This window comes from Petaurus breviceps, unplaced genomic scaffold (genome assembly GCF_028583685.1).
Source record: "Petaurus breviceps papuanus isolate PSGF00001 unplaced genomic scaffold, PetGlider_PUasm1.0 90842, whole genome shotgun sequence".
Classification (NCBI taxonomy): Eukaryota; Metazoa; Chordata; class Mammalia; order Diprotodontia; family Petauridae; genus Petaurus; species Petaurus breviceps.
The window spans coordinates 11,443,489-11,458,356 of NW_027187358.1; the positions used below are offsets into that span (position 1 = coordinate 11,443,489).

The following is a 14,868-nucleotide window of genomic DNA, read 5'->3' on the forward strand; positions in this document are numbered from 1 at the left end:
TGTATGTATGTATGTATGTATGTATGTATGTATGTATGTATGTATGTATGTATGTATAAATCCTATTTGGCTTCAACAGCCCTTCATTACCTGGAGCCAACTTTTCCAATCATCTTCTTACACCTTACTCCTCACCATGTACTCTACAATCCAATAACAACTAGTTTTCTTGCTGTTCCCAATACGTTGATACTCTATCCCTCAATTCCAAGTTTCTTTACTGGCTGTCTCTGATGCCTGAAACACAATAGCTTTCCTCATCTCTGCCTCCTAGCAACCCTAGTTCCCCCTTCAAGTCTCTGATAAAAGGCCACCTGCAAAAAGCCACACACACTGCATATATATGCACACACATATTTACATATACATATATCTTGTTGTACACTGATGTTTGTGTGTTGTCTGCCAAGTTAGATAGTGAGTTTCTTGAAAGTAGTGACAATTTTTTGCCCTTCTTTACCTCCCCAGTACTTAACAAAGTGCCCAGTTGGCTACTGCTTAATAAATGCTTGTTAACTTGCTAATTTAGGAAATGGCAAACTGCTATGTATATCAAGGAATCCTAGAATTGTTTTTCCATTTGCACTTCAGCTTATGAAGTTTGGAACATATTCAGGAAAAAAATTAGTATGTCCAAATATTTATTGGTAAGTAATCATCTAGTTGATGACGTGAATCAGATGTTTTCTACCAAGAAGGAAATGTTCTTACCATGCCATGGTCAAACGTGAACACACCAACATCACGTCCATGATGAATGTGATTCCGTCTAATAATGGGGTTTCCATGATTTTTAACCCAAATCCCAGCTAAAGCATTATTGGAAATCTCATTATCTTCATATATCCCCTATAGCAAACAATCAGAAGTCAGCAAGAGTAGAACTTCTCCAAACATCAAAGAAAAAATTTTAGAATTAAAAAGTACCTGTGCATGATCTGTTATATAAAGTCCAACATTCTCACAGTCGCTGATGTTGCAGTGCTTGATAGTGGGACATGCTCCTTGTCCACTAACACATACTGCAGAACCAACTGTAAGGAAAATAAAATCTGAAATAACGCATGCACATTTTACTAGCACTGTGCTAAGAACTTACTTAATTTTAACTCTTTTAAGACCCACAGGCCTACTATTTAAGGAAAAGACACAAATTCTGAGAGACCTATCACCAGCGTAGTTGTGGTGTGATGAGTATTTTGGTCACAGTCACTCTCAAAGACCATCTACTTATTTATCAATGAGTTATGATCTACATAGGTGGCAAGCGTATCTACACTGAATACATGATACAGCTCTTTATTTTAATTTGTGGGAAAAAAAAGAATTGAAACAAGTTTCTTTATTCTTTATTTGGGCAAGAATACATACATATATGTTATAATACCCAGGTAACATCAGAATATGGAAGGAATACTAACCTGTACAGGTACTTCGAATAATACAGTGATCTATTATTGGGCTACAATTCACTGTAATCTCTAAGCAGTGGTGGGCATTGTGGTGCTGAGCAGATTTATCATCAGGGTTAAACTGAAAAATATAAATTTTTTTCAAATAAACAACCATTGACTCAGTAATTTAAATATGCATAGTTTTAATCTCAGGTCTCTTACCCTGATGGTCATATATCCAACATAAGCATCCTCAGAACCTTCCATAAAAACAAAAGTTGAATCTCTAGTGTTTTCAATTATGACTTTGTCTGCCACTTTTCCAGGTGCTGTAAAGAGACACATTTTTAGAACAGTACATCACTTTTAATGAACAGATTAAACAATGTCTAGCAGAAGAAAAAGCTTAAATATAAAGGACAGTCTTTATGTCATACTATAAAACTAAGTAGTAACTCATACCTTTTCAAGCTTTTACAAAATACTTTCTTTGAAACTAACCTATGGTCAAGGTAGTAAAAGTATTATTCCTATTTCATAGATGAGAAAAGTGAGGCTCTGACTTATTTGTGGCCAAATATCTAGCATATAGCCAAGCTGGGATTTGAATTCAGTTCTCTTGGGTCTAAGTCTAGTGTTCTTTCCAGTAAACTCTGCTGCCCTTGATTAATAATAAATAGTATTGCGAGTTGGTCCTAACACATAACATATACCATGTTACATTAGGCTTTATTATATATAATGTTTAAAGGACATGGGTCTTACCATTATAGTACTACAACAAGATTAACTATAATGGGATTCTACAAAGTATATTAAAAAATTAGTATCTGGCAGAGAATTATAACCATCAAAAATTATATCAAATTTAAAGGAGAGAAAGTGGTGTGGGTGTGTGTCTGTGTATCCACTCACGTGTGAGCGAGACAGAGAGAAAATGACTTTCAGGGGGTAAAGAGGAAAGAAAGGGAGATAAATAAGGAACTTCATCAAGATATCTGCATTTACTTGAAAAATGTTCTATGCTAGTGTGAATGTATATGTAGAGCCTATATCAGATTGCATGTTGTCTTGGGGTGGGGGAGGGAGAGAGAAAATTTGGAACTCAAGATCTTATGAAGCCGAATGCTGAAAACTAAATACCCTATGTACTAATTACCTAAAAACGAGCAGAGGGAGTATATTCAAGAAATTTAACAGAATGTTATGCTAATCTGTTGAATTGAATCTGTTCTTAGAAACTTAAAAAATATTGCAGCATTACAACAAAATATCAGTTCAAAGCAAAATATAACTAATACTAAATTTAAAATTTATTAAAAACACTGTAAAGAATAACCAATGTTTCCTAATATACGCACAAGGGAAGGAAACATGTATGTTAATTTTCATGTTCTACCAGGAGGTTGGCAACTCTATCTAGGTCATGTGGGGGAGGAGAGCAATCTAGGTAATATAATCACTTTAAAAGAAATATAGTCTTGTATTGTCCAATTTTCTTTTAAGTAAGAGTATTTATTACCTCCTCTCTAAACTATTCTACCTGACTGTGAAGGGTCCTCTGTCTCATACAGTAAAATATAAATTTTTCTTTTAAACTTTCTTTTAAAAAATTTTTTTAATCAACAATATATAGTTTCTGCTTTAAGGGCATAATGTGTCAACTGTTGTTTTAGAAATTTTGCTAATCTGAATTAAAAATTAAGATTAAAAATACATATCAAAATACCTGCACCAATCATGGTAATTGGAGATTCAATGTATATCCACTCATCAGTATAGATACCAGAATGAACAAAGATAAGTCCATCAAAATGAGCTTCCTGTACTCCACCTAGTGCATCTTCAATGGTGTCATAATACTAAAAGAAATTTGAAATAAAAGTATTAGTTACAAACTATAGCATTACTTTTGAAGAAATTATTAAAAAAATAATACATACTAGCATATTTTCTCTCCCTTTGTATCTTGCAGGGTTACTGTAGAAATGTTCAGCAAATCCTGGCTTTACATGTGCTCCTTTATACTAAAATGTACCAAAAAAAAAAAAAAGCAGTATAAGAGGGGGAAAAATTAATATGCTTAAATATGGTATTAAGACAAACATTTCATTTTTTAAATTGCAACTACAACCATGTCATATTTGTATATGTCAACCTTAAATGAAACATTTTAAAATATATATATTTCCACTCATTTACTGTACTTTTTAAAGAGGTTAGTTCTACAACATATATAGTATGCCATTAATATGAAAGCAATAATGAAAAATCTAAGGGATCATAAACTACCTTAGACTAGCTTGCTAAGCATAAACTCTTAGAGGGAAAAAAGATATTTCAAAAATTTCAAAATCAAAGCTTTTGTAGCTTTTTTTTTTAGATTCCTAATGATCAAAGTGTCAAAATATCTGTTGTCTAAAAAACACGATGTCTGCTAGATAATTTTTAATGTTAATGGGATGTAATATTCTTTTAAGCAGAAATTTTATTTACATATTATGTGGTAAGACAAGTAGTTCTATATTAAGTGAGGCTGCATACCAACTGCTGAAAGCTTTCTTTCCAAGGATTTGGATGTTCATATTCTTCTGGATTAATCTGGTAAAACTTCCCAGGTTCAGGATGCATCATAGGACGTGTATACTCAAATACCTCCATGTATAATCGTTTCCTGAAAGAGAAAAAAGTACTGAAAATAAAGATCAATAAAATAATTATTTCAAATTACATATCAAAATTCAAACCTCAAAATTAATCCCTTTTAATAATAAATAGAAAATAAGACTAAAGATAGAACACAGGAAAACTATTCTGGCTATTAACACAATCATTTATGTGTTTGACTAAAGTGCAAAAGCTAGTGGAAAAAATCCAAATAACAACATAAAATACTGTACTATTTTCTCACAATTAAAATATTCAATTTAGTACTTTTTAAAACAAAAAACATTCTGCAAATATGCTCTCCCGACCAGTTCAATCTCTCATTAGTTTTACAAACTCTGAAGACACTATTAATTACAACTTAAGAATTACAGCTCTATTACTCTAGTCAGCTTTTTTCCCTCTATTAATTAGGTAGTTAAAAATTACATTACAGTAAATAAAAAGACACGTCAATACTAGTATAAAAACACCTTTTCTACATAAACAGTTTGTTCCTATTTCTCTTTTCTTCTTTAATATACTTATGATTCTATTATTTAAAGCAGGCAAAAAGATAAATCCATTCATTTTATTTCTGTTCCTAATGAACAATTAAATGAGAAATTAATTCCCCATAATCACACAAAAAATACCAAAACATCATAGAGAAAATATTTTAATTACTTTTCAATAAATATTGCTTTGACTAGCAACTCATATCTGTGAGAACCAGGTACTTTAAAAACAGAAGCATTTTTAGTTTGGCTTAGCTATTTAAATATAACAGTAAGTGCACATTTCATCTTTCCTACTGCCTTTGGCATTCTGTACAAGCAAACAACATATCTCAAGATGATAATGAATATAGCTTTTCACTCACCACAAAATTGGATCATTAGCAAGCTCACTGAAGCGTTTACACACACATGCTGCTCTACAGAGATCTTGCTCCAACAAGTATGAAAAAATCTTTAGAACTACTTCATCTGGCAATTTCTCCTGAAGATATTGTTCAGCAGGTGCTGCTATTAAAATATTAACACACATTTAAATAACCTAGCTGATTACTAAGTAAATCATCAACATTAATGATTAGGGTTTTTTTTTAATACCAGAAAACTACTGATTTGACAGAATTTGTTTTATTTATACATAAAACCCTCTCTTCACTTGAATTTGGCATGGATTACTTGATTACTTTCTTTTAGGTATGACTTTTTTTTTTTTTTTGCTTTTTGGAGAGGGGAGGGCAGGGCAGTTGGGGTTAAGTAACTTGCCCACAGTCACATGGCTAATACCGGTAAGTGTTAAGTGTCTAAGACTGGATTTGAACTCAGGTCCTCCTGACTCCAGGGCCAGTGCTCTATTCACTGCGCCACCTAGCTGCCCCAAGGTATGGCTTTCTTAACTTGGAAAACATGGTAAAAATAACTTTATACACTATCAATAAAAGTCCTAAAGAAGGAAGAGACTTTGCACTGTCAGACTGTAGCAAGATTCCAATTCTAATCCCCAAATGATGTAAAACAATATTTCCCTCCAATATCAGGTTCTTGATTTTGGCATAAAATAACTGAAAATGAATTTGATTAATGTACCCCTCTCTGTTCTTAATCTCTCTTATAAAAAAAAGTACCTGATAAGTCCTGTGATTTTCCAGAAACTCTCGCACGTTTTGCTCGGTGACCAAAATTTTCGGTGGTGGAAGTAGAAGCACCCTTTTAACATCAAAAATACCACTTTAGAAAGTTGTAGTTAAAAAAAAAAATTCAATTGCTTCTAGATAATGTGAAAAGATTTTATATTAGTTTTTTTAAAGAGAAACTCCTCTCCCACCTCTCCCACATGCATGCTAATGTCCTAACAAAAGGGCATAAAACAAAACAGACAACTTACCTCCATACTGCTCTTTGTAGGACAAGCTGTTCTTTTAGGCAGAAGAGTTTTTCTACGAAGTTGGTATGGACTATTTTGTGCACCAGGACCTGATTCTTCTGCGACCATATCTGCCGGTACATCATCATCTATTACAATTAAAAAAAAAAAGTTCTTTAATTTACAAAAGACAGTCTAGTACATATCCATTTTATTATATGATGGTCATATTTACATTGATGTATTCCTAAAAATACATATAATAAAAACCTATGTTTTTGAAAATATATGCTATATTGTTTAGTAAGTTAAGAGAGTCAATGAGGGATTCAAATTATTTTGTAATAGAATTCTAATCCAACAGAAAGAGAAGTAGACTCACTATGAGGGCAGAAACTTGGGTTTTGGTTTTTGCTTCTCACACTGGACAAATTATTTAAAACTCTCCAGGGCCTTCGTTGCCTCATTCATAAAATGTAATTTAGAGCCAGAATGACCTTAGATCACTGAGTCTAATCCTCTCATTTTATAATAAATGAAACCAAGACCCAGAAAGGTATTGTACAAGGTCATTCAGGCAGGAAGTGACAAAGTAAAAATTTGAACACATGTTTTCTAGTAAGAACCAAGAAAAAACTAAGGCCATTGCTTCCAAAAAAATATGAAGATCAGTGAGACTTTTAATGAGGACGTGTTGATGTTTATGCCACAAACAAGTTACTACTATCTGTATCTGTATTCTAAGTGCAGGCTACTATTTCTCATAGAAAAGTGGGTAAGCAGACTCAAAGAACCCTCCAGTTTCTAGGTAATCAAGAATGAAGTGTTCTTTTAAAAACAAAACAGGGTTAGTGTGAAAACCAAAAAGAAAAAGGATTTGGGGTGGAAGTCAGAATTCCCTGTCACAGAAGGATGGATGAATGAGACACGAAGTAAATAGGGAAGATAGATCCAAATGTTTATTGGTCTATCAACAGATGTGAGGCTTCTCCTGAAGAAACTAGAGCTGGACCTTATTAGGAGAAAGCAAACACTTTAGCATTATTTAGCAAAGGTCAGAGGAAGATGAGATGAGTAGTGGTGGTTGGTGATTCTAAGCTAAAGGGTAGCTATTTGCTAACCCAATTGTAGGTTCTTACTTGTGGGGAGACATACCCAGAAAATCTCCCAAAAACTTGTCAAACCTACTTATGGAGGGAAGTTGGCTGCTTACTTATTTACTTATGGTGATACACAACAGCATAGATTAGACTGTCAAAAGGAATCTGAAAAGCCAACTTTCAAGATGAAGTTTTGGACAAGAAACTGAAAACTTTAGGAGCACAGGTGGTGCTTTGGCTACTGCTATTGATCATCACAGTAAAAGGCTTCAGAAAAGAAAGAATTTATAAGTGAATATCTTGTTAAAAAGATGATGCCTAGAACCAGATTTAGATTTCTGTACTATAGCTTGAAACACAAGAATATGGGAATAGAATGCATCTAACAAAGGCTAATAAGAATATATTTGCCTATAGTCTTACAAATATAATTTTAAAAACCCTTAAGTTAAAAGAAAGGATGAAAGGGAACACTACCTAAGTATAAACACTAGACAATATAAAGTTGTTAAAACTGTAGGAAGATATAAAGAACGCCCAGAACTCATAAAAGACAAAAGCCAATTTGATATAAAAGAGTAAAAAACAAAAGCCACGATCACATGTCTAGTCACAATGTACAAAACACAGAATGCAGTGTGAACTAGAAAGCCTAACACAAGGAAGCAGTATCTCTGAAACTTTGTGGGACAGGGGCAATCAGTTAATAAGCACTTATTAACCAACTTCTTTTTGCCAGGTACTATATTGGCAGAGGAGATACAAAAACGAAAATGAAAAAGTGTCTCTGCCCTTAGGAAGCTCATATTCTATTGAAGGAGACTAAAATATAAACAGAATATGCATAAAATAAATACAAGACAACTTTGAGGAAAGGAGCAGTTGCTGGGGTTGGGAGATAGGAAATCATGAAAGGCTTCAAGCAGAAGATGGTGCTTAAGTAAGTCTTGAAGGAAATAATAAGAGTCTAAGATGGAGTTGAGGGAAGAGCACATTTAGGGCATGAGAGCCAGTTAGAACGAAGGCCACTAAGATGGGAGATCTAGTGTTATATAGGAGTAAAAGAAAGAAGACCAACTGGGCTGGATCACAGAGTGTGGGAAGAAATAAGTTTGGAAAAGTAGGTTGAGAGCAAGTTGCGAGGATTTTAACTGATAAATAAGGAGTATATATTTTATCCTAGAGGCAGGACTAGAATACTTGGCTAAGGAAGAGTACATCCTATACAAAAAGAATAGGATATGTTAAATCACACTCACATCATATAGATAAAGATTAACAGAGACAGAAACACAAGTGATATATTCACATTACAGACTACTTGGATTGAAAGGGATGAAAAATGTTAGAAACAGATTAGAAGCCTGGAAGAAACAGAATATAGTAGTGATAGGAAGTCTCAATTATCTGGATTTCTGCTGCAATTCTCTCTTTGCTTCAACAGAGCAACTAATAATTAATTGATTTGTTTTAAAGACAAGTCCTTCCAAATGGAGAGGAACCAATTTGAGGATTATCTATTCTAGATTTATTCATAAAAATAAAAGTAAGGAAGAAGTGGCTGCTGAGAAAAAATAACAGCCTTATGGGAAAGTGAATTGATCTTTCTCATAACTTATGATTAAGAGAGAGGAGATAGCTAAGCATAGCTGGATAGGCAACATTAAGAGAGAACAAATTTCAAAGGATTAAGGGAAAGGATAGATAGGAATCAATTTGGTAAGTACTTATTAAGTGCCTTCTATGTGCCAGGCACCCAGCTAAGCAACAGGGACACAAAGACAAAACCTAAATAGCCCTCGCCAGTAGAAGGGCTTATTCAAGGAAATGGCAGAAGAAAAAGATACAATAAAATACACACAGAAAAGTAAATATTCCCTTTCTCTGCCTCTCTCGCTCTTTCTCTCACACAGTAACTATCTATATTACCTACATATATATATATACACACACACACACTCAGATAGATACACACACAGACACACAGAGAACAACTTCCTGAGGGAAAACCCCAGCAACTGAGCAAATCAAGACAGGCCTCATGAAAAAGGGCAATTAAGCTGAATCGTCCAAGTAAGAATAGGGTCAAGATTGTCAAAACTCAGCATTATATCTGAAACTGCCAAGTAATGCTACCAACAACAAAAAAGTGGTAGGTTGGCTGGATAACAGGGACAGAAGGATAATTGGAGGTTATGTCCCTTCTGCCTAAAATACTCTCCCTGGACCACCGCAGCACACCACACCCATTGTGTGAGTACTTTTTGATTGACTGAGGTGATAATTACGGGAATTAATCAGATTTCTTTCCCCTACTGCTAAAAAAAATACTTAAGACACATGCACTAGAGACCCAGTGGGGGCACTCCGAGGTCAAGGTTGTTGAGGCGGACACAAAGGAGGCAGAAGTGAGCCAGATTCGGGAATGTGTCCACATTAATTTTGTCCTTTCCTATTCCTTCAAAGACAAGACCATCTGTCAGTGTGCTTTTCTTTCTCATCCCCTTTGTTCGTGTGTGTGTGTGTGTGTGTGTGTGTGTGTAGCAGTGCAGCCATTATCCATGAGCTGACACTGTATTACAGCATCTTAGAACCAAAATGGAATGTTTTTCAGGAACAAACCTAAAAGTCACTAACTAAATAGCAAAAAGATGTTTACACAACATTTTGTGTGTGGTAATTAATGAAAACTGATGAAATTAAATTTTATTTCATTTTGATGTTTCATGTGAATAAAAATGGCACCTAAAGATAGGTGAGAAGTTTGTGAGACTTTAGGCACACAGCATAAAAATGAAACTAATAAAAGTATGAGTCAAGTATTACAAAATGACTATTTTAAAGCTTAGAGTACTGCTGGAATAATCTGATTAATAGGACTGCACAATCTGTGGCTGTAAGCCACTTACAGCACTTGGGCCACTTGCCCCATTCAAGCAGCCCTTGGAAAACATAGAAGAAATCCTTTGGCATGCTGCAAGCTGCAGACCTGCAAGATGTGCAGGCCTGCATTAAGGTAAGCAAAGCTCATTAGAATTTATCTCAGTACAATTCATGGATGAGAAAAATTTTAATCTGCAGAAAGAAATGCAGTTTCAGCAGGAATATACTGAGGCATTACAGTATGATAGAATTCCTTTATAAACTCTACAGTGTGGCCAAACTGGCCTTCTTGATGTTTCTCATATGCCATTTTCTCTCCTGTCTTCTCAAGTATTTGAGCTGGCTAACCCCGCCCACTGCTCCCCGCCCTCCCACCCCCACCTATAATGCATTCCCCTCCCCTCAAATCATCCTCTAAAAATTCTGAGCTTCTTCCAAATAACAATTGCTACATAAGAGTGTCCCTGATCTTGCATTTCCCACACAGCTACTAGTACCACCCCAAAATTACCTTGAATTTATTTTATACACATATACATTTTACATATTTACATATGTGCATATTTTCTTTCTCAACAGAGTATAAGCTCCTTGAGGTACAATAACTGTCAAATTTTTATCATTGTATCCCCACCAGCAGGACCTGCAATGTCTTACATATAGGGAAAGTACTCCAGGTAGTTACCTGGCACTTTCACCAACCCTCAAATAGCCACGAACCAGGAAACATAGGGGAAAAGACCTCTAAACAGTTAAATTAGTAATCCCCCCCTCCCCCACTCCAGCCCTTCCTCAAGACATTCTCAGGCCTTTTTTCAGATACTATTCACTTCTATTTCAGACAGAATTTTACCATGCAAGTTAAAAAGGTGAGGATCAATAAATACTGATTAAGCACCTACTATGGTGCCAGCCTGTGCTAAGGGCTGGGGATACAAAAAGAGGCAAAAGACAGTCCTTACCCTCTAATGAGTGAGACAAAATGCAAACAAGATATAAGTAGGAAATGAGTAACAGAGGGAAGGCATCAGAATTCAGAGGGCTTGGTAAAGGATTCCTGTTAAAAATCGAATTTTATAGTTAGGATTTAAAGGAAACCAAAGAATTCAGGAGACAGAGTATGCATGAAGGGGCAACTGGAGAAAATGCCTAGAGACAAGAAATGGAATGTTGTTTTCCTGCAACAGCCAGGAGATTCACTGGATCAAACAGTATGTGGCAAGGAGTCAGGTATAAGAAAACTAGAAAGGTAGGAGTGGGCTAGGTTATGAAGAGCTCTAAACGCCAAACAGAGGATTATATATTAGATCCTGAAGGCATAGGGAACCACTGGAGTTTATTGGGTAGGAAAGTGACATGTCATACCTGTACTTTATGAAAATCACTTTGGTGGTTGAATGAAAGATGAACTGGAACTGGGAGAACCTTGAGGCAGGCAGACCCATCAACAGGTTATTGCAATAATCCCGATGTGAAGTGGAGGGCCTATACTGTAGTGGTGGCAATGTCAAGAGGAGAAAGGGGGGGCATATCTGAGAGAGGTTACAAATGTGAGATGGACAGGCCTTGGCAACAGATTGGATATGGGGAGGGAGTGGTGGTGGTGAGAGATACTGAGAAATCCAAGATGATTTCTAGTTTTTGAGGCTGAGAGACTGGGAGAATGATGCAGAAATGATGAGATAAGAGGGGTGGGGGGTTTGGGGGAAAAGATGAGTTCTGTTTTGGACATATTTAGTTCACGGAAGTCTACTGAACAAACATCCAGTCTGAGATGTCTGAAAGACAGGTGGAGATGCAAAACAGGAATTCAGTAGAGAGGTTGGGGCAGGATAGGTAGTTTGAGAACCATCAGGATAGGATGGTAATTAAATCCATGGGAGCTGATGAGATCACCAAATGAAGTAGTATAGAGGGGAAAACAGAAGACGACCTAGGACAGAACCCTGAAGGACACCTACGATTTGAGGGTTATGATCCGGACAAAGATCCTGCAAAGGAGATGGAAAAGAAGGAGTCAGATAGTTGAGAAGAAAGCCAGGAGACAGTAGTGTACTAAAAACATAGAGAGGAGAGAGATAAAGAAGGAGAGAGTGATCAACAGTATAGAGAGGTCAAGGATAATCAGGACTGAGAAAAGAGTATTGGCTAATTACATTGATAATACTGGAGAAAACAGTTTCAGTGGAATGATTAAATTTGGAAGTTAGATTGTTAGGGGCTAAGAAGATAGTGAAAGGAGAGAAAATACAGGCATCTATTATAAACAGGCTTTTCTCAAGGAATTTAACTACAAAGGGCAGAAGAGAGAGATGACAATGGAAGGATTAAGTGAAGGGTTTTTTTTAGGAGGAGGGAGACATGGGTATGCTTGTAGGCAGTACAGGAGACTGTAAATATTGAGTGTATGAAAATAAGTGATAGGGGATGGCTAGGTGGCACAGTGAATAGAGCACTGGCCCTGGAGTCAGGAGGACCTGAGTTCAAATCTGACCTCAGATTCTTAACACTTACTAGCCATGTGATGTTGACCAAGTCACTTAATCCCAACTGTCCTCCCCCCCCCCCACCAAAAGAAAAAAAAAAGGCAAGAAAATAAGTGATAGAATGGGGATGACAGAGATCTGTTGGAGGAGATGGAATAGAAAGAGATCATTTTTCCAGGTAGAGGGGTTAACTCTGGTAAGGAGTAAGGTTACCTCATCATTATGAGAAAGAGATAAAGGAGCACAGAATGGCAAAAGGCATCTGAGTGATAGGAGATGAGGAAAAGGGGAAAAGAGGAAGCTCTGGGTAAATGGCCTCAATTTGTTCTGTTAAATATGAGGCAGGTTCTCAGCTAAGAGTTAAAGGGGGAGAGAAGAAGATTTGAGGAGGGATGAAAAGGTTTAGAAGAGCTTTTGTAAAGAGTGGGATTGTGATTGTGAGTTGATAAGGATATAAAAGGAATGCCTAATAGCAAAAGTGATAGCTAATTAGATCAATATCAAAGGAATTTCCATAAAAATTATTAAATTCAGAAGAGGATTAACATTTGTAGGTTTAGGAAATGGGATTTGATATCACTGATATAAGGAACTCTAGGATGAGAAGCCTTCCCTCAGAAGATCAGAAACTTCTCTTTAATTTAGTCTTAGAAAGTTGCCTGGAATACCTCGGTTAAGTTAGATGCCTAGGGTCACACAACCACTTCATCAAGAAGTGGGACTTGAACATTGTCCATTAAACCACAATACCTCTCAACAGTCATAATGTGCAATAAAAATCAACATCCTAGCAGTAAAGAATTTAAAAATACGATCCTAAAGGTCTCAGTATCACACAAATATTCAAGCCTTGCCAGATCTCACTCTCCTGATTACCATTTCTATCACATGGTGGGAAAATGCCACTAGATAAAGTCATAAAATTCTGCCAACAGGATACACTACAAATTCATATTTTCTTTTTGAGATACAAATCCATATTTTTTAATCTAACCTGGGCCCACCACTGATTCATGACAATTCTTATATTTTTTTCAGATTGACTCTCTTAAGACATAGATACTATTATTTCCTTTTTACAAATGAGAAAACTGAGGTCTATCAGCCAATTCCACTTGTATATCCCACTCAACATGTTCAGAATAGAATTCTTTATCCACCCACCCCTCCTCAATCCCAACCTTTGTCCAGACTACTCTGATGGTCCCACCATCTTTTTAGTCATGTATGCTTTCAACCTCAAAGATATCTTTTACTATTCCCTCTCCTCTCCTTCCATCCCACCTCTATCCCACCAGAAGTTGACTTGGAAATTCAAATCCACACCTCTCAAATGGATCTCAGTTCTTGTCACTCATGAGGCCACCATCCTGGTTCAGGCTCTCATAACTTCTAGACTGCACTAGTGTTACTGTTTAACTTCCTAATTGATCTTCCCCCTTCCCAACCTGTCAAAATATTTCTAAGGCATGGGTCAGAACTAGTTCATATCCCTAAATCACAAATCATCAAGGGTTCCCTGTTGCCTAAAGAAATGCCTCAGACTGGCATTCAACCTAGTCTACATTCATATACAATCTCCCTTCCTATTACTCCGTTTCTCACTCTATATTCTACTCAAATTGCACAGCTGTAAATTCCCTGAAACTGGCATTTGATCTCCTGCCACTATGCCTTCATATAAGTTGTTGTTGAAACCCACATGTTGATTTGGTATGGATGTAATGGCTGGACAGTTTGGAAAGCTGTCTACTTGATCTGTTTCTGTCTTGATAATTCTGCCTGTATACTCTGAAGTTCAGGGTGCTGACCTTTTTCCCCTGAACAAGGTAAACGATATATGTCTGACTGATTAAAGTAAGCTTGTTAACCCATTTTGAGTTGCTTTCCTTTAACAAAGCAGATCTAAGAACCTGTATGGGCAGCCACCCTGGGGACGCTGGGGTGCTTGCTGATACAGTTGTTCACCATGGCAAAAATGTGCTTTTTCCTTGCCTCTACTCTTCAACCTCTTTATCTTCACCCAAGGTTCAGTTCAAGCAGCTGCTCAGACACAAAGGCTTTGCAATTCCACTTGCTTTATACACAGCCTTTTACTGACCCCTTCCTCATCAAATGATCGTATATTCACTTACCTGCTGCAAGTAGCATTCCACCTTAAATAGAACATTTATCTATGCACAGACGAAGACTATCTCCCCTTTGCTCAGTAAGAGAAAGGATAGTTTCTTCCCATTAAAAAAAATCCCAGTATTAAGCAGTGTCTTGTAGATAGTAAGAGGTGCTTAATGTTTTGTTTTTTTCTTTTGCTTTTTGGAGGGCAACTGGGGTTAAGCTACTTGCCCAAGGTCACAGGGCTAGTTTTTGTGTTAAGTGTCTGAGGCTGAATTTGAACTCAGGTCCTCCTGTCTCCAGGGCCAGTGTTCTATTCACTGTGCCACCTAGTTGCCCTGTTTTTTTCTTTTTTAAGCCTGGCATGGA

At 36.3% G+C, this 14,868-nt stretch overlaps 1 protein-coding gene across 3 annotated transcripts in view; it reads right to left on the reverse strand.

Moving 5' to 3' along the window:
- FBXO11 (F-box protein 11) overlaps window positions 1-14,868 on the reverse strand; it is a 115,194-nt gene that overhangs the window by 23,477 nt on the left and 76,849 nt on the right. The window contains exons 2-11 of one of the 3 annotated variants that reach the window (XM_069071655.1): window positions 5,940-6,067; window positions 5,680-5,761; window positions 4,924-5,065; window positions 3,939-4,068; window positions 3,338-3,421; window positions 3,124-3,256; window positions 1,617-1,723; window positions 1,422-1,533; window positions 928-1,034; window positions 712-849 (exon numbers count right to left, since the gene is read on the reverse strand). In XM_069071655.1, coding sequence (XP_068927756.1) covers window positions 712-849; window positions 928-1,034; window positions 1,422-1,533; window positions 1,617-1,723; window positions 3,124-3,256; window positions 3,338-3,421; window positions 3,939-4,068; window positions 4,924-5,065; window positions 5,680-5,761; window positions 5,940-6,067 — 1,163 coding nt within the window. Of the gene's footprint in view, window positions 1-711; window positions 850-927; window positions 1,035-1,421; window positions 1,534-1,616; window positions 1,724-3,123; window positions 3,257-3,337; window positions 3,422-3,938; window positions 4,069-4,923; window positions 5,069-5,679; window positions 5,762-5,939; window positions 6,068-14,868 lie in introns of all 3 variants that reach the window. The other 2 variants (XM_069071654.1, XM_069071656.1) reach the window with 2 other exon arrangements.